Here is a 13,820-nt window from a genome sequence, read left to right as displayed (position 1 = left end):
AGGTGACTGTCAGTGTGTAACGCAGCAGTGTCTGTGTATGGTCACATGTGCTGCTACTGTTCTCCCCATGTACTCCGTTCAATAACATAGGACTCCACCAGCGGCCCCCGGCCTCTTACCTGCTGTATTCTCAGATGTGCCTGTTATGTCTTGTGATGGTTGTTTAAAATGCCTGCAGATGTGTTCTGATAACAATAATTATACTAATTGTATTTATATAGCGCTTTTCTCCCAGTGGGATGTAAAGTTCTTTACATTTTGGTTTTAACGCACCATCTATAAAACAAGCTTAACCCTTTGAGTGCCAAGGTTGCCCACAGAGATCCTTAAACTATCTAAAAATGCCAGCGTCACTCAGTCACAGCGACTCTTCTTGAGTTATATCAGTGGAATAAATGTGTTTAGAACAGGCATGTCCAAACTGCGGTCCTCCAGCTGTTGTAAAACTACACATTCCAGCATGCCTTGCCATGGTGTTAGCATTCCCTAAAACAAAACTGTGGCAAGGCATGATGGGACTTGTAGTTTCACAACTGGAGGGCCGTAGTTTTGACATGCCTGGTTTAGAAGGATATTGGGGACGCCGTGCGGGGCTTGAAGTGTATCGCGCTGTCTATCGCAGGCTAAGAACGATTGCGCCTGACAGATTCAGAGCAGGAGCCGCACGATCTCGCACAACTTTTTACAACCCTAGAGGGTAGCGAGCACTTTTGAATGAATCTGGGTCACATGGGGGGCAGGCGAAGGGTGCATGATGCGGCGTTTACACGCAACAGCAATTCACACCGTTCCCCTGCAATTGAATCCCCTCCTCATAGGATGAATTCAGTAAAATGATAAAGAAACAATTTCTGAGTCTATTATACCGCTTTCAGACCGCACTCTAGACCCTGGTTATTGCCGTGTTCTTGCGGCCCCAACACGGGTCAAGGTGCGGTCTTAAAAGGCCACCACGGGTCGAGCAACACGGGTGTTCAACTCTGGTATTGACCAGGGTTGAACACGGCTATTGGACCCGTGCCTGTCCCGTTCACAGTATGGAGGAGGCAGCACTGTCAGCTCCAAGTACTGCCTCCTCCCGAGCCCCCTATGACGCGCCTCCCCCCCATGTGACGCCACCGACTCGGCAATATGCCGTGTCGGTGTCGGAACTTTCAGACCGCAATGCCGTGTTGCTCTGGGGATGGGACCCGTGTCCTAATCCCGTGTGCGACACGGCATTTGCGGTCTGAAAGTAGTATAAATAAATTCAGCCGTGGAAGGGGAAAACAGGAGCATAACGTGTTGGTTGTCACAGGTGATGTAAAGCAAAGGCTCATTTACAGGAAATAATTTGGATATTGCACAATTGAAATATAATTACTCTAATTACCATGTATTTTATAGTACCTCTATAGTTACCCAACAGGGCTTTACGGTAATGAATTTATGGGGCTTTTCCAGCGAGACTTCTGGTATGATGAATTGAGTTTGTCACTTGTCACATGGGAGTAATTATATTCAGAAAATGACATTGCATCTTCAGAGTATAATGTGCCCATGTGGCAGTGATTGAACCCCGCACCCAGGGATATGATCAAAGCACTGGTATGGCAGCAATTTAACAGGACAGGTGGCAGTGTTATGTGATTTTCTATATGATATGTATGCTGGCATTCAGGGCATTGGTGGCAGTTTATCTTTAAAAATTCAAATCTGTCCCGCCAACCGACTTCTGTGATTGGTCCAAAATGTGCGTTGTGTGTTGATCCTGCAGATCCTTCCCACATTAACTACTGTCATCTACAGTCCATAGACTGCATCGGCCAATGCCAGGTGGCTGCTGGGCCCAAGGCTACCGAAGCCTAAGAGGGTCAAACCTTGTAAATGTGATGTTTAATTAGTCTCTGTGGAAACCAGAGGGATATCTACTGTGCTCCGGCCTAGATACATTCAGGGAGCCTTAATATTTGCAGGTACCCCATGAGAATGTGTGTTTTGGGGGTAAATATGCTCCTAAATGTATCAAAATAAAATTGTATTTACTTTGTATGTTTTGGCAGATCCTCCATCGAAGGAAAATCCTTACGAGGACATAGAGACGGACAGTCGGTGTCTGGGGAAGAAGTGTGTGCCTGCGTTCCCCGGCACCTTGGCCTCTGTTCCCGGGACACAGAACAAGGTAATCCATGTTTGTGGCAATACCTGTGACGTGATCCGAAGGAAGTATAATGTAATGCAAAACACATATAATCCTTCACACAGGAGCCAGTATCATTGAGAACGCAACATAATTCGCTAGGTACAAGTGACCTAACCGGTCCATCCATGTGTGCATACAGATATTGGTTCTGCCCAAAGTATAGCCGTCTCCGTTGCATGACAGCAGTGGGTGCACCTCAGGGGGCAAATAGATGCAGACTTGGAGAGAGTGAGCTAGTGTAATAGTTAGATAATTTAACCAATCCGCTTTACCTGTCTTTTATCTAGCAGTCTTTCAAATGATAGATTATTGGGTTAGGCTGCAGGAGGGGAGGTTAGGCTGCAGGGAGGGGAGGGTTAGGCTACAGGAGGGGAGGGTTAGGGTTAGGCTGCAGGAAGGGGAGGGGATGGTTAGGCTGCAGGAAGGGGATGGTTAGGCTGCAGGAAGGGGATGGTTAGGCTGCAGGAAGGGGAGGTTAGGCTGCAGGAAGGGGAGGGTTAGGCTGCAGGAGGGGAGGGTCAGGCTGCAGGAGGGGATGGTCAGGCTGCAGGAGGGGAGGTTAGGGTTAGGCTGCATGAGGGGATGGTTAGGCTGCAGGAGGGGAGGGTTAGGCTGCAGGGGGGGAGGTTAGGCTTCGGGAGGGGAGGTTAGGGTTAGGCTGCAGGAGGTTAGGCTGCAGGAGGGGAGGTTAGGGTTAGGCTGCAGGAGGGGTTAGGGTTAGGCTGCAGGAGGGGAGGGGAGGGTTAGGGTTAGGCTGCAGGAGGGGATGGTTAGGGTTAGGCTGCAGGAGGGGATGGTTAGGGTTAGGCTGCAGGAGGGGAGGGTTAGGCTGCAGGAGGGGAGGTTAGGATTAGGCTGCAGGAGGGTTAGGGTTAGGATGGTTAGGGTTAGGCTGCAGGAGGGGATGGTTAGGGTTAGGCTGCAGGAGGGGAGGTTAGGGTTAGGCTGCAGGAGGGGAGGTTAGGATTAGGCTGCAGGAGGGGAGGGTTAGGATGGTTAGGGTTAGGCTGCAGGAGGGGAGGTTAGGGTTAGGCTGCAGGAGGGGAGGTTAGGATTAGGCTGCAGGAGGGGAGGGTTAGGGTTAGGATGGTTAGGGTTAGGCTGCAGGAGGGGATGGTTAGGGTTAGGCTGCAGGAGGGGATGGTTAGGGTTAGGCTGCAGGAGGGGATGGTTAGGGTTAGGCTGCAGGAGGGGAGGTTAGGGTTAGGCTGCAGGAGGGGAGGCTGAGGGTTAGGCTGCAGGAGGGGAGGTTAGGGTTAGGCTGCAGGAGGGGATGGTTAGGGTTAGGCTGCAGGAGGGGAGGCTGAGGGTTAGGCTGCAGGAGGGGGAGGTTAGGGTTAGGCTGCAGGAGGGGGAGGTTAGGGTTAGGCTGCAGGAGGCTGAGGGTTAGGGTTAGGCTGCAGGAGGCTGAGGGTTAGGGTTAATATACTTCCCAGTATCTGTCAAAATGTTGACCCCTGTGATGCAGCTGTCGGCATGCTGACGGTCAGGACAGTGATTACCGGGATTCCGATACCAACTGATCCTATAGGGTTTGATTATCTCATAGTATGTTCACTTTTGTAGCTACAGTATATTGTATTTCCCAATCAGGTGCAGCAGAAGCCGCCCTTCTTCAGGCAGAACTCGGAGCGTCGTAGTTTCAAGCTGTTGGACCTGAGGAAGTTAGGGAGAGATGGAGTGGCCTCCCCCAGTAAGCTTAGCCCCCCATCCTCGCCCAGCAGCCCAGATGAAAACTTTTTCAGCACGGGAGACGCACAGAACGGCCGGCGGAGGAGGAAAATCCCAAAGGTAGGTCGTGTGTTGTCGCTGGAACCAAGCTACTTTATTGTCTTACGCATCTTCATTTTAACACTGTCAATGCAAAGTCCCAGCTCTGACTCATCTTTAGAATGTAAGCTCTCACGAGCAGGGCCCTCCGCCCTCATGTGCTTTTCCTGCTCTTACTTAAACCATCCATGATGTATCAAATCCTGCAGTACCTCTGCCACCCTGATACTTATGCCAGTGCCGTCTGCTGATACAGCTATGGTCATGTCCCTTTTACTTGTCTATTATCTTCCGCTGTAAGTCCCGGTTTCCTGTTTTCCTTATTCATTTATGTATCTGTAATTAGGCGCTGCGGATCCCTTGTGGCTCCATATAAATAAAGGCTAATAATATTAATTATGGGGAAATGGGCCGTCTGGATTCGCCAACCAACCGCTGTGCTGTTACCAAAGATCTATAGTAACGTATTCTCTGTACTAATCCAGAGCAAATCGTCATTGACACTAATAATAATATATATTTTATCACTGTATAGGATTAAACTATCGTTCATATTTTTTTTTTTTCTTCTGTGCAGCTTGTGATGCGAATTAATGCCATTTATGAGGCACGACGGGGTAAGAAGAGAGTCAAGAGGTTATACCAGGCGACAGAAAACAACTCTGGGAGAGGTGACTATGACTACGGCATTCCGTTTTGGGTCCTGACTTTTTTTGGGCGGAGATGTATCAAGCCCAGGAGAGAGATAAAATGCAGAAAATTCCCAAATCAACCAGTCCACCATTATGTTGTCATTTTTATGAAATTACTGTTAGATTGGTTGCTATGGGCAACTACTCCACTTTTTCCAACGCTTGATACACCTCCTCTCTTATGAGTTGCCCATGAACATAAGTATGTGACTTGTATAGGGGGAGGGGGGGGGGGGGTTGCTATTACCCCCCCAGCCTCGCATTTCAGACTCACAACCTAGGCTGCAAAGTCTATATTGTCCCTGAGCTGAAAATCAGGGTGGCTTTTCCAACTGTTCTCAGATCAAGAATCACATTAGGTGATGTCATTGCCATGTTGTGATGTCATCTGCCTTTAGGTGTGGGAGTGTTCTATCGCTGCAGTGCTGGTGGGGTTTTAATGACGCATTGATGCACCAACGGATAATTAATGCAAATGAGCCCTCCGCAGTCGATGTGACAATGATTGCAGCGACTGTTGTAGATTTGAGTTGGCTCTAGTCTGTGAGTCACTGATTGGTGGCAGTTACTAATCTAGACGGTATTTGCTTTCTTCTCTCAGTTACAGATGACAACAGTGAATCTGACAGTGATACGGAAGAGAAACTGAAAGGTAACATTGGGTGTCATTGTATTTCCTACAACTACGGTTCCCTAGACAGGTTCCTCAGGTCACATGCAGGAGTGCCACGGGTTGGTAGTCAAGGACCAAATCAATCTGAAGAAGCGAGTGGATGAAGGTGTCATAGTGGCAATGTTATTTTAAATGTTGGTTGTCTATTTATTGTATATTTCGTGGATACATGAGCTGTCCTATTCTTATGTTCTAATCGTTTATCCAAAGCTCAGAATATCTCTGTTTCCTCTAAACGTAGACCCTTCATCCACTCTCCTCTTCAAATATATATGGTCGGTGTGATGGGTAATTATTGCTCATTCTGGTTGAGTTATGGTTGGACCCAAAGGGGCTGACTCTGCAGCAATCAGCGACCGCTACATTTACTCATAGGACTGATACGAGGGGATATATAGGTTCATGATCCGCCCAACGTTTGTCCATCCACAACCGCAACGGTCATCCGTCTCAGAAGCAAGCTTCCTTAGGCCGTAGACGTCTGACTCAGGATTGCACAGAGCTTTAACAGCGCACTCACAAAACAGAAAAGTTCCATGTAATCGAAAAGTCACCGCTCATTTAATGGAAAGAGAGATTCGGCCAAGATCCAGAAGACTCTGAATCGTCCAACTATGCACAAAAATTTGTAAACCTGCTAAAAGAGATCCGTGAGACCCACGATCATCCCCCAGCCAAACTTAATGCTCAATTTACACTCATTATTGACATCCAATAACCGGGAACACCGTGAGCTGACGGGAGTTCCGTGCTACAAGCACGGAGTGGGGATTATGTTCTAGCCAGGGATAACCAATCACGAGCCAGGGGTAATATCACATGGACAAACCCTTTTGTTTTGCGCAAAGCGTTCATATTTTGTTTTTACTTCTGGAATCCTGTCAACATTCCTCCGTTCCTCCCCAATAGTGTTTCACAGCAGAACGGGGAATGGACCAAACTAAACTTTGTAAATAGAAGCAGATTTTAGTCGGATGGGTAATCCGCGGACATGTGTTTTGTTGCTTCACAATTGTCAGCGCTTCCGTTACGGATCTTTTTATTTGTTTTTTTTCTGAGACAACCGGGTCTTGTATTGTGTGTTTTATGGATCGCAAACCTCACGTCTGAAATCTGGATTTAACATGGAATATAATTTTATTTTTTTCTTTCCTTTTTTTCCCCCCCATATTAACCCCTTGAGTGGTTGGTTTTGCTGGGGCAGGACAAACCTACCAGGGCAGAACCCACCGCAGGTCATAGGAAGCCACCGCCGCCCCTCACCTTCACTCCGGCGTTAGTACGCCGGAGCTCCTCTGCCGCCGCTGCCTGTCCGTCATCACACAGGCAGCAGGCTCGGGGATGTTTTGCGGCGGCTTGGGAGGACTCTGGTGCCTGAACTCTCCCGAGGCCCCCCCGAGCCGCCCGGAACATCCCCCAAGCCTGCCGCCTATGTCACTACAGCATGTGATTGGCGGCTGGCGGCGGAGGAGCTCCGGCGTACAATCGCCGGGTACGCCGGAGCGGAGGGAGTGGGGGGGACCAACAGGAGGGGTGTGTGGGAGGGGGGTGACGGAGGGGGGGACCGCTAAAGGTAGTGTGCCAGTGGTGCTCCAATGGAGGCACCACTGGCGCGCACCTACTACATAGTGGTTTGACTGGAAATTTTCCGGGACAGCCCGCTGTGGCAGCACAGCTGAGCCCGTAAAAATTTCTTGGCATATCACTCAAGTGATTAATAGGGTTTTCTGTCTTTAAGTGTCTGTGATTTGTAGTTCTTCACAGGCCACCCTGACGATTTTAATGAAATCTGCTCATTTAATATTCATGGGTTCTTGTATTGAAGCCTTTGTACAATTTATGGAAAATCAGTTTTTCCTCCATTGCCCTTGGATACAATGCAGATACAATGCAGATCAGCTCAGCAGCGTTTCCCTGAGCAGTGCATTACATGAAGGAACAGCAAAGCTAAACTCTGCCCAGATCGCATTAACCCATTAAAGGCCAACATCTCTGCAAAATGTCTGCTAAAAATGCCAGCGTCCCTCACATTTGTTATATAAATTCAAATATAAAAAATGTCCTATATAAGGTAACACTACAGCTCATTATGATGATTAAAAATGTTTGCTTGACCATTTTGACCCCTATTTTGACTAATCCACTTGGCACTCAGGTGAGAAGCGCAACATGCAGAAAAATGCAAGGCACGTAGAAAGTAGGACATCCAAGTCGTCTGAAGGTGGATTAACCCCAGCGTTATGTAAACTCTCACTCTGCAATACTGAAATAGGGAAATTGTATATTACAGGAGGATGTGATGTAAAATGCAAGTTCTCTAACGTGCACAAAATATAGAATTCTATATGTGAGAGTTCTGTTTTTGCCTATGCACAACAGGCTTCCTGCCACTAAGCACTTTCTAGGAAACTGCAGCCAGATTTCCCTCAGCCTCACAATGACGGATCATTAAAGATCAGCTCCAGGCCCTCGCCTGCATACTGAAAAATGTAAGGTCAAGGTATGGAAACTTTCACCTGTGACTGAATGTCATCCGCAGCTTCTGTATGTAGGGCAACTTGGGTTCAGTGGTCTTTCAAAACCAATGTTCCGGCTTGCTAAAGTATTTCTGTAATAAACACCGCTTTGCTAATAGTAATGTACATTGGTAGAAGCCCAGCGTTACAGAACGACAGCCAGTACGATGTTTGCTGAGCTGATGTTTGTCTGTGACAAGTTCCTGCCTGTGAGACACATTCATATGCTGCATACTTATGTTTGCCTACATTCTAGGTCACTGACCCCCATTTATACAGTGCAGGGAGAAAGTGAGATGGGAACTTGCCCCATCTTGTCCGTACTTATTAATGTTCTTAGGAATAAATGTTTGTTTTTTATTATTAAATCCTTTTTTATGGCCAAAGAGGTTTTGCCCAAGGAAAGCTGTAGAGCCGACCATTGTCACTGTAGGTTATTTGTACGCTGCAATGACCCCTCTAAATGTCACAAGTGAGTCGTTATGTATCTTGGCGCATGCAAAGGCCACTAAATGTGTCGCTCTGTTTCCCGCAGCCCATAGTCAGAGACTGGTGCACGTCAAGTCCCGCGTCAGCCTCTCCCCACGCTATCAGACTCTGGAGCGGGACCTGATTGAGTATCAGGAGCGGCAGCTGTTCGAGTACTTTGTGGTGGTCGCTCTACAGAAGAAGTCAACCGGTACCGTGTACGTCCCTGAGATCACCCAGCAGTTCCCATTGAAGGTAAGATGACCACTCCAGAAACTTGAACCTGTTCATTTTACATACTCTGCCTTCACATGGCTGAGAGTGGAGTGCAGGGCTGCCACTAGGGGGGGACTGCCGAGACAGAAAAGGGGCCCAGGAATGGAGTCGTACAAATATAACTGGTCATAAACAAAGTTCACGTTTCCCTTGAAGCAATGTAGAGTTAGAGTAAGGGCTGCAGGCCTTGGCATATGGGGTGTGGCCTCATCCTATGAGGCATGGTTTTAGCAATGGTGGGCGTGGCTTCAGATGAACTGACGAGTCCGCATGCCACTCCTCATCTTTTTACTTCTGCTCTACTAAGCAGAGCAGCAATTGAGGGGGCCTTCCAACCAGGTGACTTAAGGAGTACCCCATTCTCTTTTTTGATTTTACCATCCACGCATACGTACGAATATCCTTCAAACCTGGACTGTTTGGTAAACCCTGGCCTGCTGTGAAATATATGAATAGGATAAATCAGCTGTAAATCCTGAGAAAGCTGCCACTTTATTTTTCCACAAACTTTTGGGGCAAAGTAATTGGAGCGAGCTGCGGTTTGCTTGGGGTAAGTGGTTACCGATGGTTACTCCCGGGCTGCAGGATTTTAATTTTGGGGGATTTTTTTGGTTCCAGTTGGAGCGATCGTTCAAGTTCATGAGAGAAGCCGGTGACCAATTCAAAGCGATTCCCCAGTTCTGTTTCCCAGATGCCAAGGACTGGTGTCCTGTTAGCCAGTTTGACAGGTAAGTGTCTGTTCAGTGTGGGGAGGTATTTTGTTATGCTGGTAGCTGTGTACAATAGTAAGTGGGGATGGTATTTTTTTCAATATTAATAATATTGTTTTTAAATAGATTATTTTAATAAAAAAAAAATTATTAGTTTCATTTTTTTTTTTTTAAATAGATTTTTTTTTCGTAATTTTTAAAAATAATTATTTATTTTTTACTTTGTAAATAGATTTTTATTAGGTAGATATCTGAATGTCTCATACTGTATTTTTTTTTATTTTTTTCTCCAGTGAGACGTTCTCTTTTGTGCTGACCGGGGAGGATGGCAGTCGGCGTTTTGGGTACTGCAGACGCCTCCTGGTAACTATAATTTGTAGATTAAAAGATTATACATACATGACATTCAAAAGTGGCAAAAAAAATCCTAAGAGTAACCCTGTTACAACTAACATTTAAAAAGCTCCTCCTAGTTTTCTGTATAGATGACAACAGTGACACCTGTTGGCTGTAAAAGGTACTACTCTCTATGGAATAAAATGCCTACAAGTGTGCATAGTTAGTGTATATCAAACATATTTTCCCAGAACGTGACCCTCAGGAAATGAACAAATACAAGCCAAGTGTTTGCTCATTGTTATAACTAATACTACAAGGGATATTACAATATTTCGCTTTGTGGCTATTCCCACATGAGATTTTCTGAACCTTTCGCATTTCCCATCGCCGCTAACATTTGCTCCACTGTTTTTTTTGTTTTTGTTTTTTTAAAGCCCAGCGGGAAAGGAAACCGTCTCCCGGAAGTGTACTGTATCGTAAGCCGGTTAGGCTGCTTCAACCTCTTCTCCAAGGTACTAATAGAGGGCATCGGGACTGTGGTTGGTCATTGGGTTCATTGGGGCACATGTATTAAGCCTGTTGAAGTGGAAGGAGATAACGCTCCAGCCAATCAGCTGTGTTTGAAATGTTTGTTGGGAGCTGATTGGCTGGAGCGTTATCTCCTTCCACTTTATCTCTTTGTCAGGCTTAATACATCTGCCCCATTGTGTGGTGTCTATTATCTGTCCAAAATAGGTCATAATAGTAGGAAATATGATTTCCCAATAACTACATGTGTGCGGAGGAAGCCCGTTCCCACAATTGTAAATACCAATTGTCCTTTATCCTTTATAGTCCAAGTAAATAATCTGTGGCTGTCTGTTGTTGTGCAAGTTCCAGCAGGCCCTCCTTGGCTTATAGCTATATACAGTCGGTGGATGCCAGATTTCAACCTCAATGTTGTTGTTGTTTCTTTTTTGGTGGGGGGGGGGGGTGATTGGTGAGTTATATAAATGTATTTTTATCAGTTAAAAAAAAAAAAAGCTTTTTGATGATACCATTAATATATTGCAGATCCTGGATGAGGTGGAGAAGAGAAGAGGCATATCTCCAGCTCTAGTGCAGCCATTCATGAGAGCCATCATCGAGGCCCCGTTCCCAGCTTTAGGAAGGAAGATCACGGTGAAGAACTTCCTACCAGGGTCCGGAACTGAGGTATGGGCTCAGAGGAAGTTATTGGTGTGACCACAAAGGAAGTGTGCCCCCCCCCCCAGAATGAGAGGTGTGCAGTGAAGCCTCCCATCTTTGCAGATATACATCATCTCCGTCTGGTCCTAACAACCGTTACATCCGTTATATGTTGGTGGCCCCACTAACGCATTTCGCATTCCTCATCTCTGACTGCTGAGACCGTTCCTAATCTCTGCTCTCTCCCTAGGTCATCGAGCTTTGCAGACCACTGGACTCCAGACTTGAGCACGTGGATTTTGAAGCCCTCTTCTCCACTCTTAGCGTACGGCACCTCATCCAGGTCTTCGCCTCCCTCCTCCTAGAAAGAAGAGTTATTTTTATGGCAGACACCCTAAGGTATAGTCTGACTCTAAATATATATCCCAATATGGTGGGCTTTCGGGATCTCTTAAGATAATTCATTTATTTGTCATATACAATATTGCAAAATATGTTTCTTCAATTCTGCAAACTGTTCATTTAAGTTGCACAGCGCCCCCCTACTGTTGCACAATAACCCCCTACTGTTGCACAACGCCTTTATTTATACTTTTTATGCCAACCTTGTTTACTGTGACTGTTTTTCGGCTGCTAAAATATTTTTCCCAGCACCAGTCTCCTGCCAATGAAGGGGTTAAACGTAGCGCATTTTTTCGTCCTCTTGGCCTGTTGTGTTTCCATGGAGACGTGTGTAAACATGACAGTGCTCAGAGCTGATGTCACCCAACATATAATTATAGAGTGTGGGATTCTGGGCACCGGTCCAAGCGCCTCTTGATGTTTGAGAACACAGATGTGTAACTTTGCGCATGTTTCCGATGTGTTTATTTAAACATATTATATGTCGGCATTAGACAAGCTTGCCCACATTTAATAAACACCACCAGAAATGTAAAACACATGCCACGTCTGTATGAGAAGCGCCATTTTGACAAAATGTTTCCTTGGTTTTGACAGATGACGTATTAGAAATTCCATGATTTGTAAACAAAATTAGTCAGTGTTTCTCTTTTTAAACGAAAGATTTGCTGATGGTTCCCAGATTGGGGGGGGGATTTATAAAAAAAAAAAAAAAATGATGGCTTCCAGTCACTGACGCATCGAGTTGGCAGCCATTTTGTGGGCTGGGCCATAATTCATAAAAATACTACAGGTTCCCATGAAACTAGTGCCCTCACTGTGCATTCAGCTGATCTGTTAAAAAAAAAAACATGTGACATCACTAATGCAAAAGGTGATGTCACCAGGCCCCTTGTGAATGTATTAGCTTCAATCACATGAATATGGGTCCAGCTTATAAAATGGCTGCCTCTACTATTAATCAAGAGCACTCTACAGTGCTCTAAGGCCCATGGGAGTTTGAAGTTTAGAATAATCAAATATACTTCCATGGCTTGCTTGACTTCTGTTGATGGTTATATTTCAATTAGGGGTCCTAAGTGCTAAGCCTTGGCTGGTACTTTTTCTTAATCTAAAGGTGCCCATACACTGATGTCCCCTCAGGTTCGATGCACGGTCCCGTGTGCATCGGACCTGAGCTGGTGGTCGGACCTGCTGGCCGTCTGACCTGGGACCTCCCTCCCCGTGAGGCGGGGGCGGGAAGCTCCTAGTGGCAGGCAGTGGGGTCCGTCCGAGCAGTGGTGGCAGCTGGGAGCTTGTAGCTGCATTTTGCCGGGCTGCAGGGTGGGATGCGTCTGCTCAATATTTTTAAATGACTAACCGGACGTTGATTGGCTGAGAGAATTCTCAGCCGCCGGCAAAATGCGGCTACAAGCTCCCAGCCACTGCACAGACGGACCCCGCTGCCCGTAACTACGTACTGCCCGCCCCCCACCACCAGCTGGCTGGACCCCACTGCCTGCCTCCTGTCCCCTGCCGCAGCTCCCCGGAGGTATTACATGCAATAAATCGCATGCGATTTATTGCATCTAAAATGGCACACCGGATGCCAGATCGCATTTGAGCCTCCCGGGGAGCTGCTGGGGGACTCTCAAGGGAAAACTGGTCCGACTTGTCCTTAGGACAAATCGGCCCAGTGTATGGGGGCCTTTAGACTTTGCAAATAGACCTCCTAGATTACTTATTGTTAAAATAAAATAAATCCTGCCAACATTATAATTGTGTTTTTTATTTTTCTATTTATCATATTTTAGCACCTTGTCCAAATGCTGCCATGCAATGGTCGCCTTGATCTACCCCTTCACCTGGCAACACACCTACATTCCTGTACTGCCACCAGCAATGATCGACATAGTCTGCTCCCCCACCCCGTTCCTCATCGGTCTTCTTTCCAGCTCTCTGCCTCGACTCAAAGACATGCCGGTGGAAGAGGTGAGTTCCAGGTTGTCTGTAGGGCCTGTCATTAGCTGCTGATAACTAGAACCAAGACCCTATCCAAATCTAAACTGCTGTAATCCTCATAGGTTCCTGCTGTACTGGTACCATGGGAATTGCATGTTAATTTACATTCCTATGAAAGTTTTTAACTGTGTATTATTTGGGAAAGAAAAATTCTACAAAACCTCACAGCTTCTCCCGCAACTCTCATGCAATACAGTCGTGCAGCACGTCCATCCTACTGGGCATCTCATGTACTTCCAGTTACCCTTCAGTAAATTCACTTACCTGGGTCGATGCCGTTTTCACTGAGCTGCCGATAATCCGCTATCTGTACCTCCTTATTTAATGCTAACGAGCGTATTCTACGGGGGTGCTTCTCATGTCTATTCCTCAGAGCAGACTTACAGTGCATGTTTTCCAGGTTTCCTCACAGAGTGGCAAATAAAACAATTCAAATTAAAATGTGTCAGTTGGTAGTAATAAATACACCTGCACTCTACATGGTGATCTGGAAAACGTACCCTTGCCTCTGTGTCCCGAGGCCTGTACATATCAGAAAGCCTGTTCTAGAGTACAAGCTGTCTGTCGCCGTAGACCGAATAAAACTGATCTGGTAATTTCTGCTTTTTATACAAATAGATATTT

The 13,820-nt window shown here is 46.4% G+C and overlaps 1 protein-coding gene across 1 annotated transcript in view; it reads left to right on the top strand.

Annotated features, from left to right (window-relative positions):
- Positions 1 to 13,820, top strand: part of DENND2A (DENN domain containing 2A) — a 77,602-nt gene that overhangs the window by 54,913 nt on the left and 8,869 nt on the right. The window contains exons 5-15 of the mRNA XM_083181221.1: positions 2,043 to 2,161; positions 3,776 to 3,973; positions 4,530 to 4,623; positions 5,246 to 5,296; positions 8,369 to 8,556; positions 9,196 to 9,305; positions 9,581 to 9,650; positions 10,061 to 10,138; positions 10,680 to 10,820; positions 11,044 to 11,192; positions 12,989 to 13,166. Coding sequence (XP_083037347.1) covers positions 2,043 to 2,161; positions 3,776 to 3,973; positions 4,530 to 4,623; positions 5,246 to 5,296; positions 8,369 to 8,556; positions 9,196 to 9,305; positions 9,581 to 9,650; positions 10,061 to 10,138; positions 10,680 to 10,820; positions 11,044 to 11,192; positions 12,989 to 13,166 — 1,376 coding nt within the window. The remainder of the gene's footprint in view (positions 1 to 2,042; positions 2,162 to 3,775; positions 3,974 to 4,529; positions 4,624 to 5,245; positions 5,297 to 8,368; positions 8,557 to 9,195; positions 9,306 to 9,580; positions 9,651 to 10,060; positions 10,139 to 10,679; positions 10,821 to 11,043; positions 11,193 to 12,988; positions 13,167 to 13,820) is intronic.

This window comes from Crinia signifera, chromosome 4 (assembly GCF_055691185.1).
Source record: "Crinia signifera chromosome 4, ASM5569118v1, whole genome shotgun sequence".
Classification (NCBI taxonomy): Eukaryota; Metazoa; Chordata; class Amphibia; order Anura; family Myobatrachidae; genus Crinia; species Crinia signifera.
This window is presented reverse-complemented; position numbering and strand designations above follow the sequence as displayed.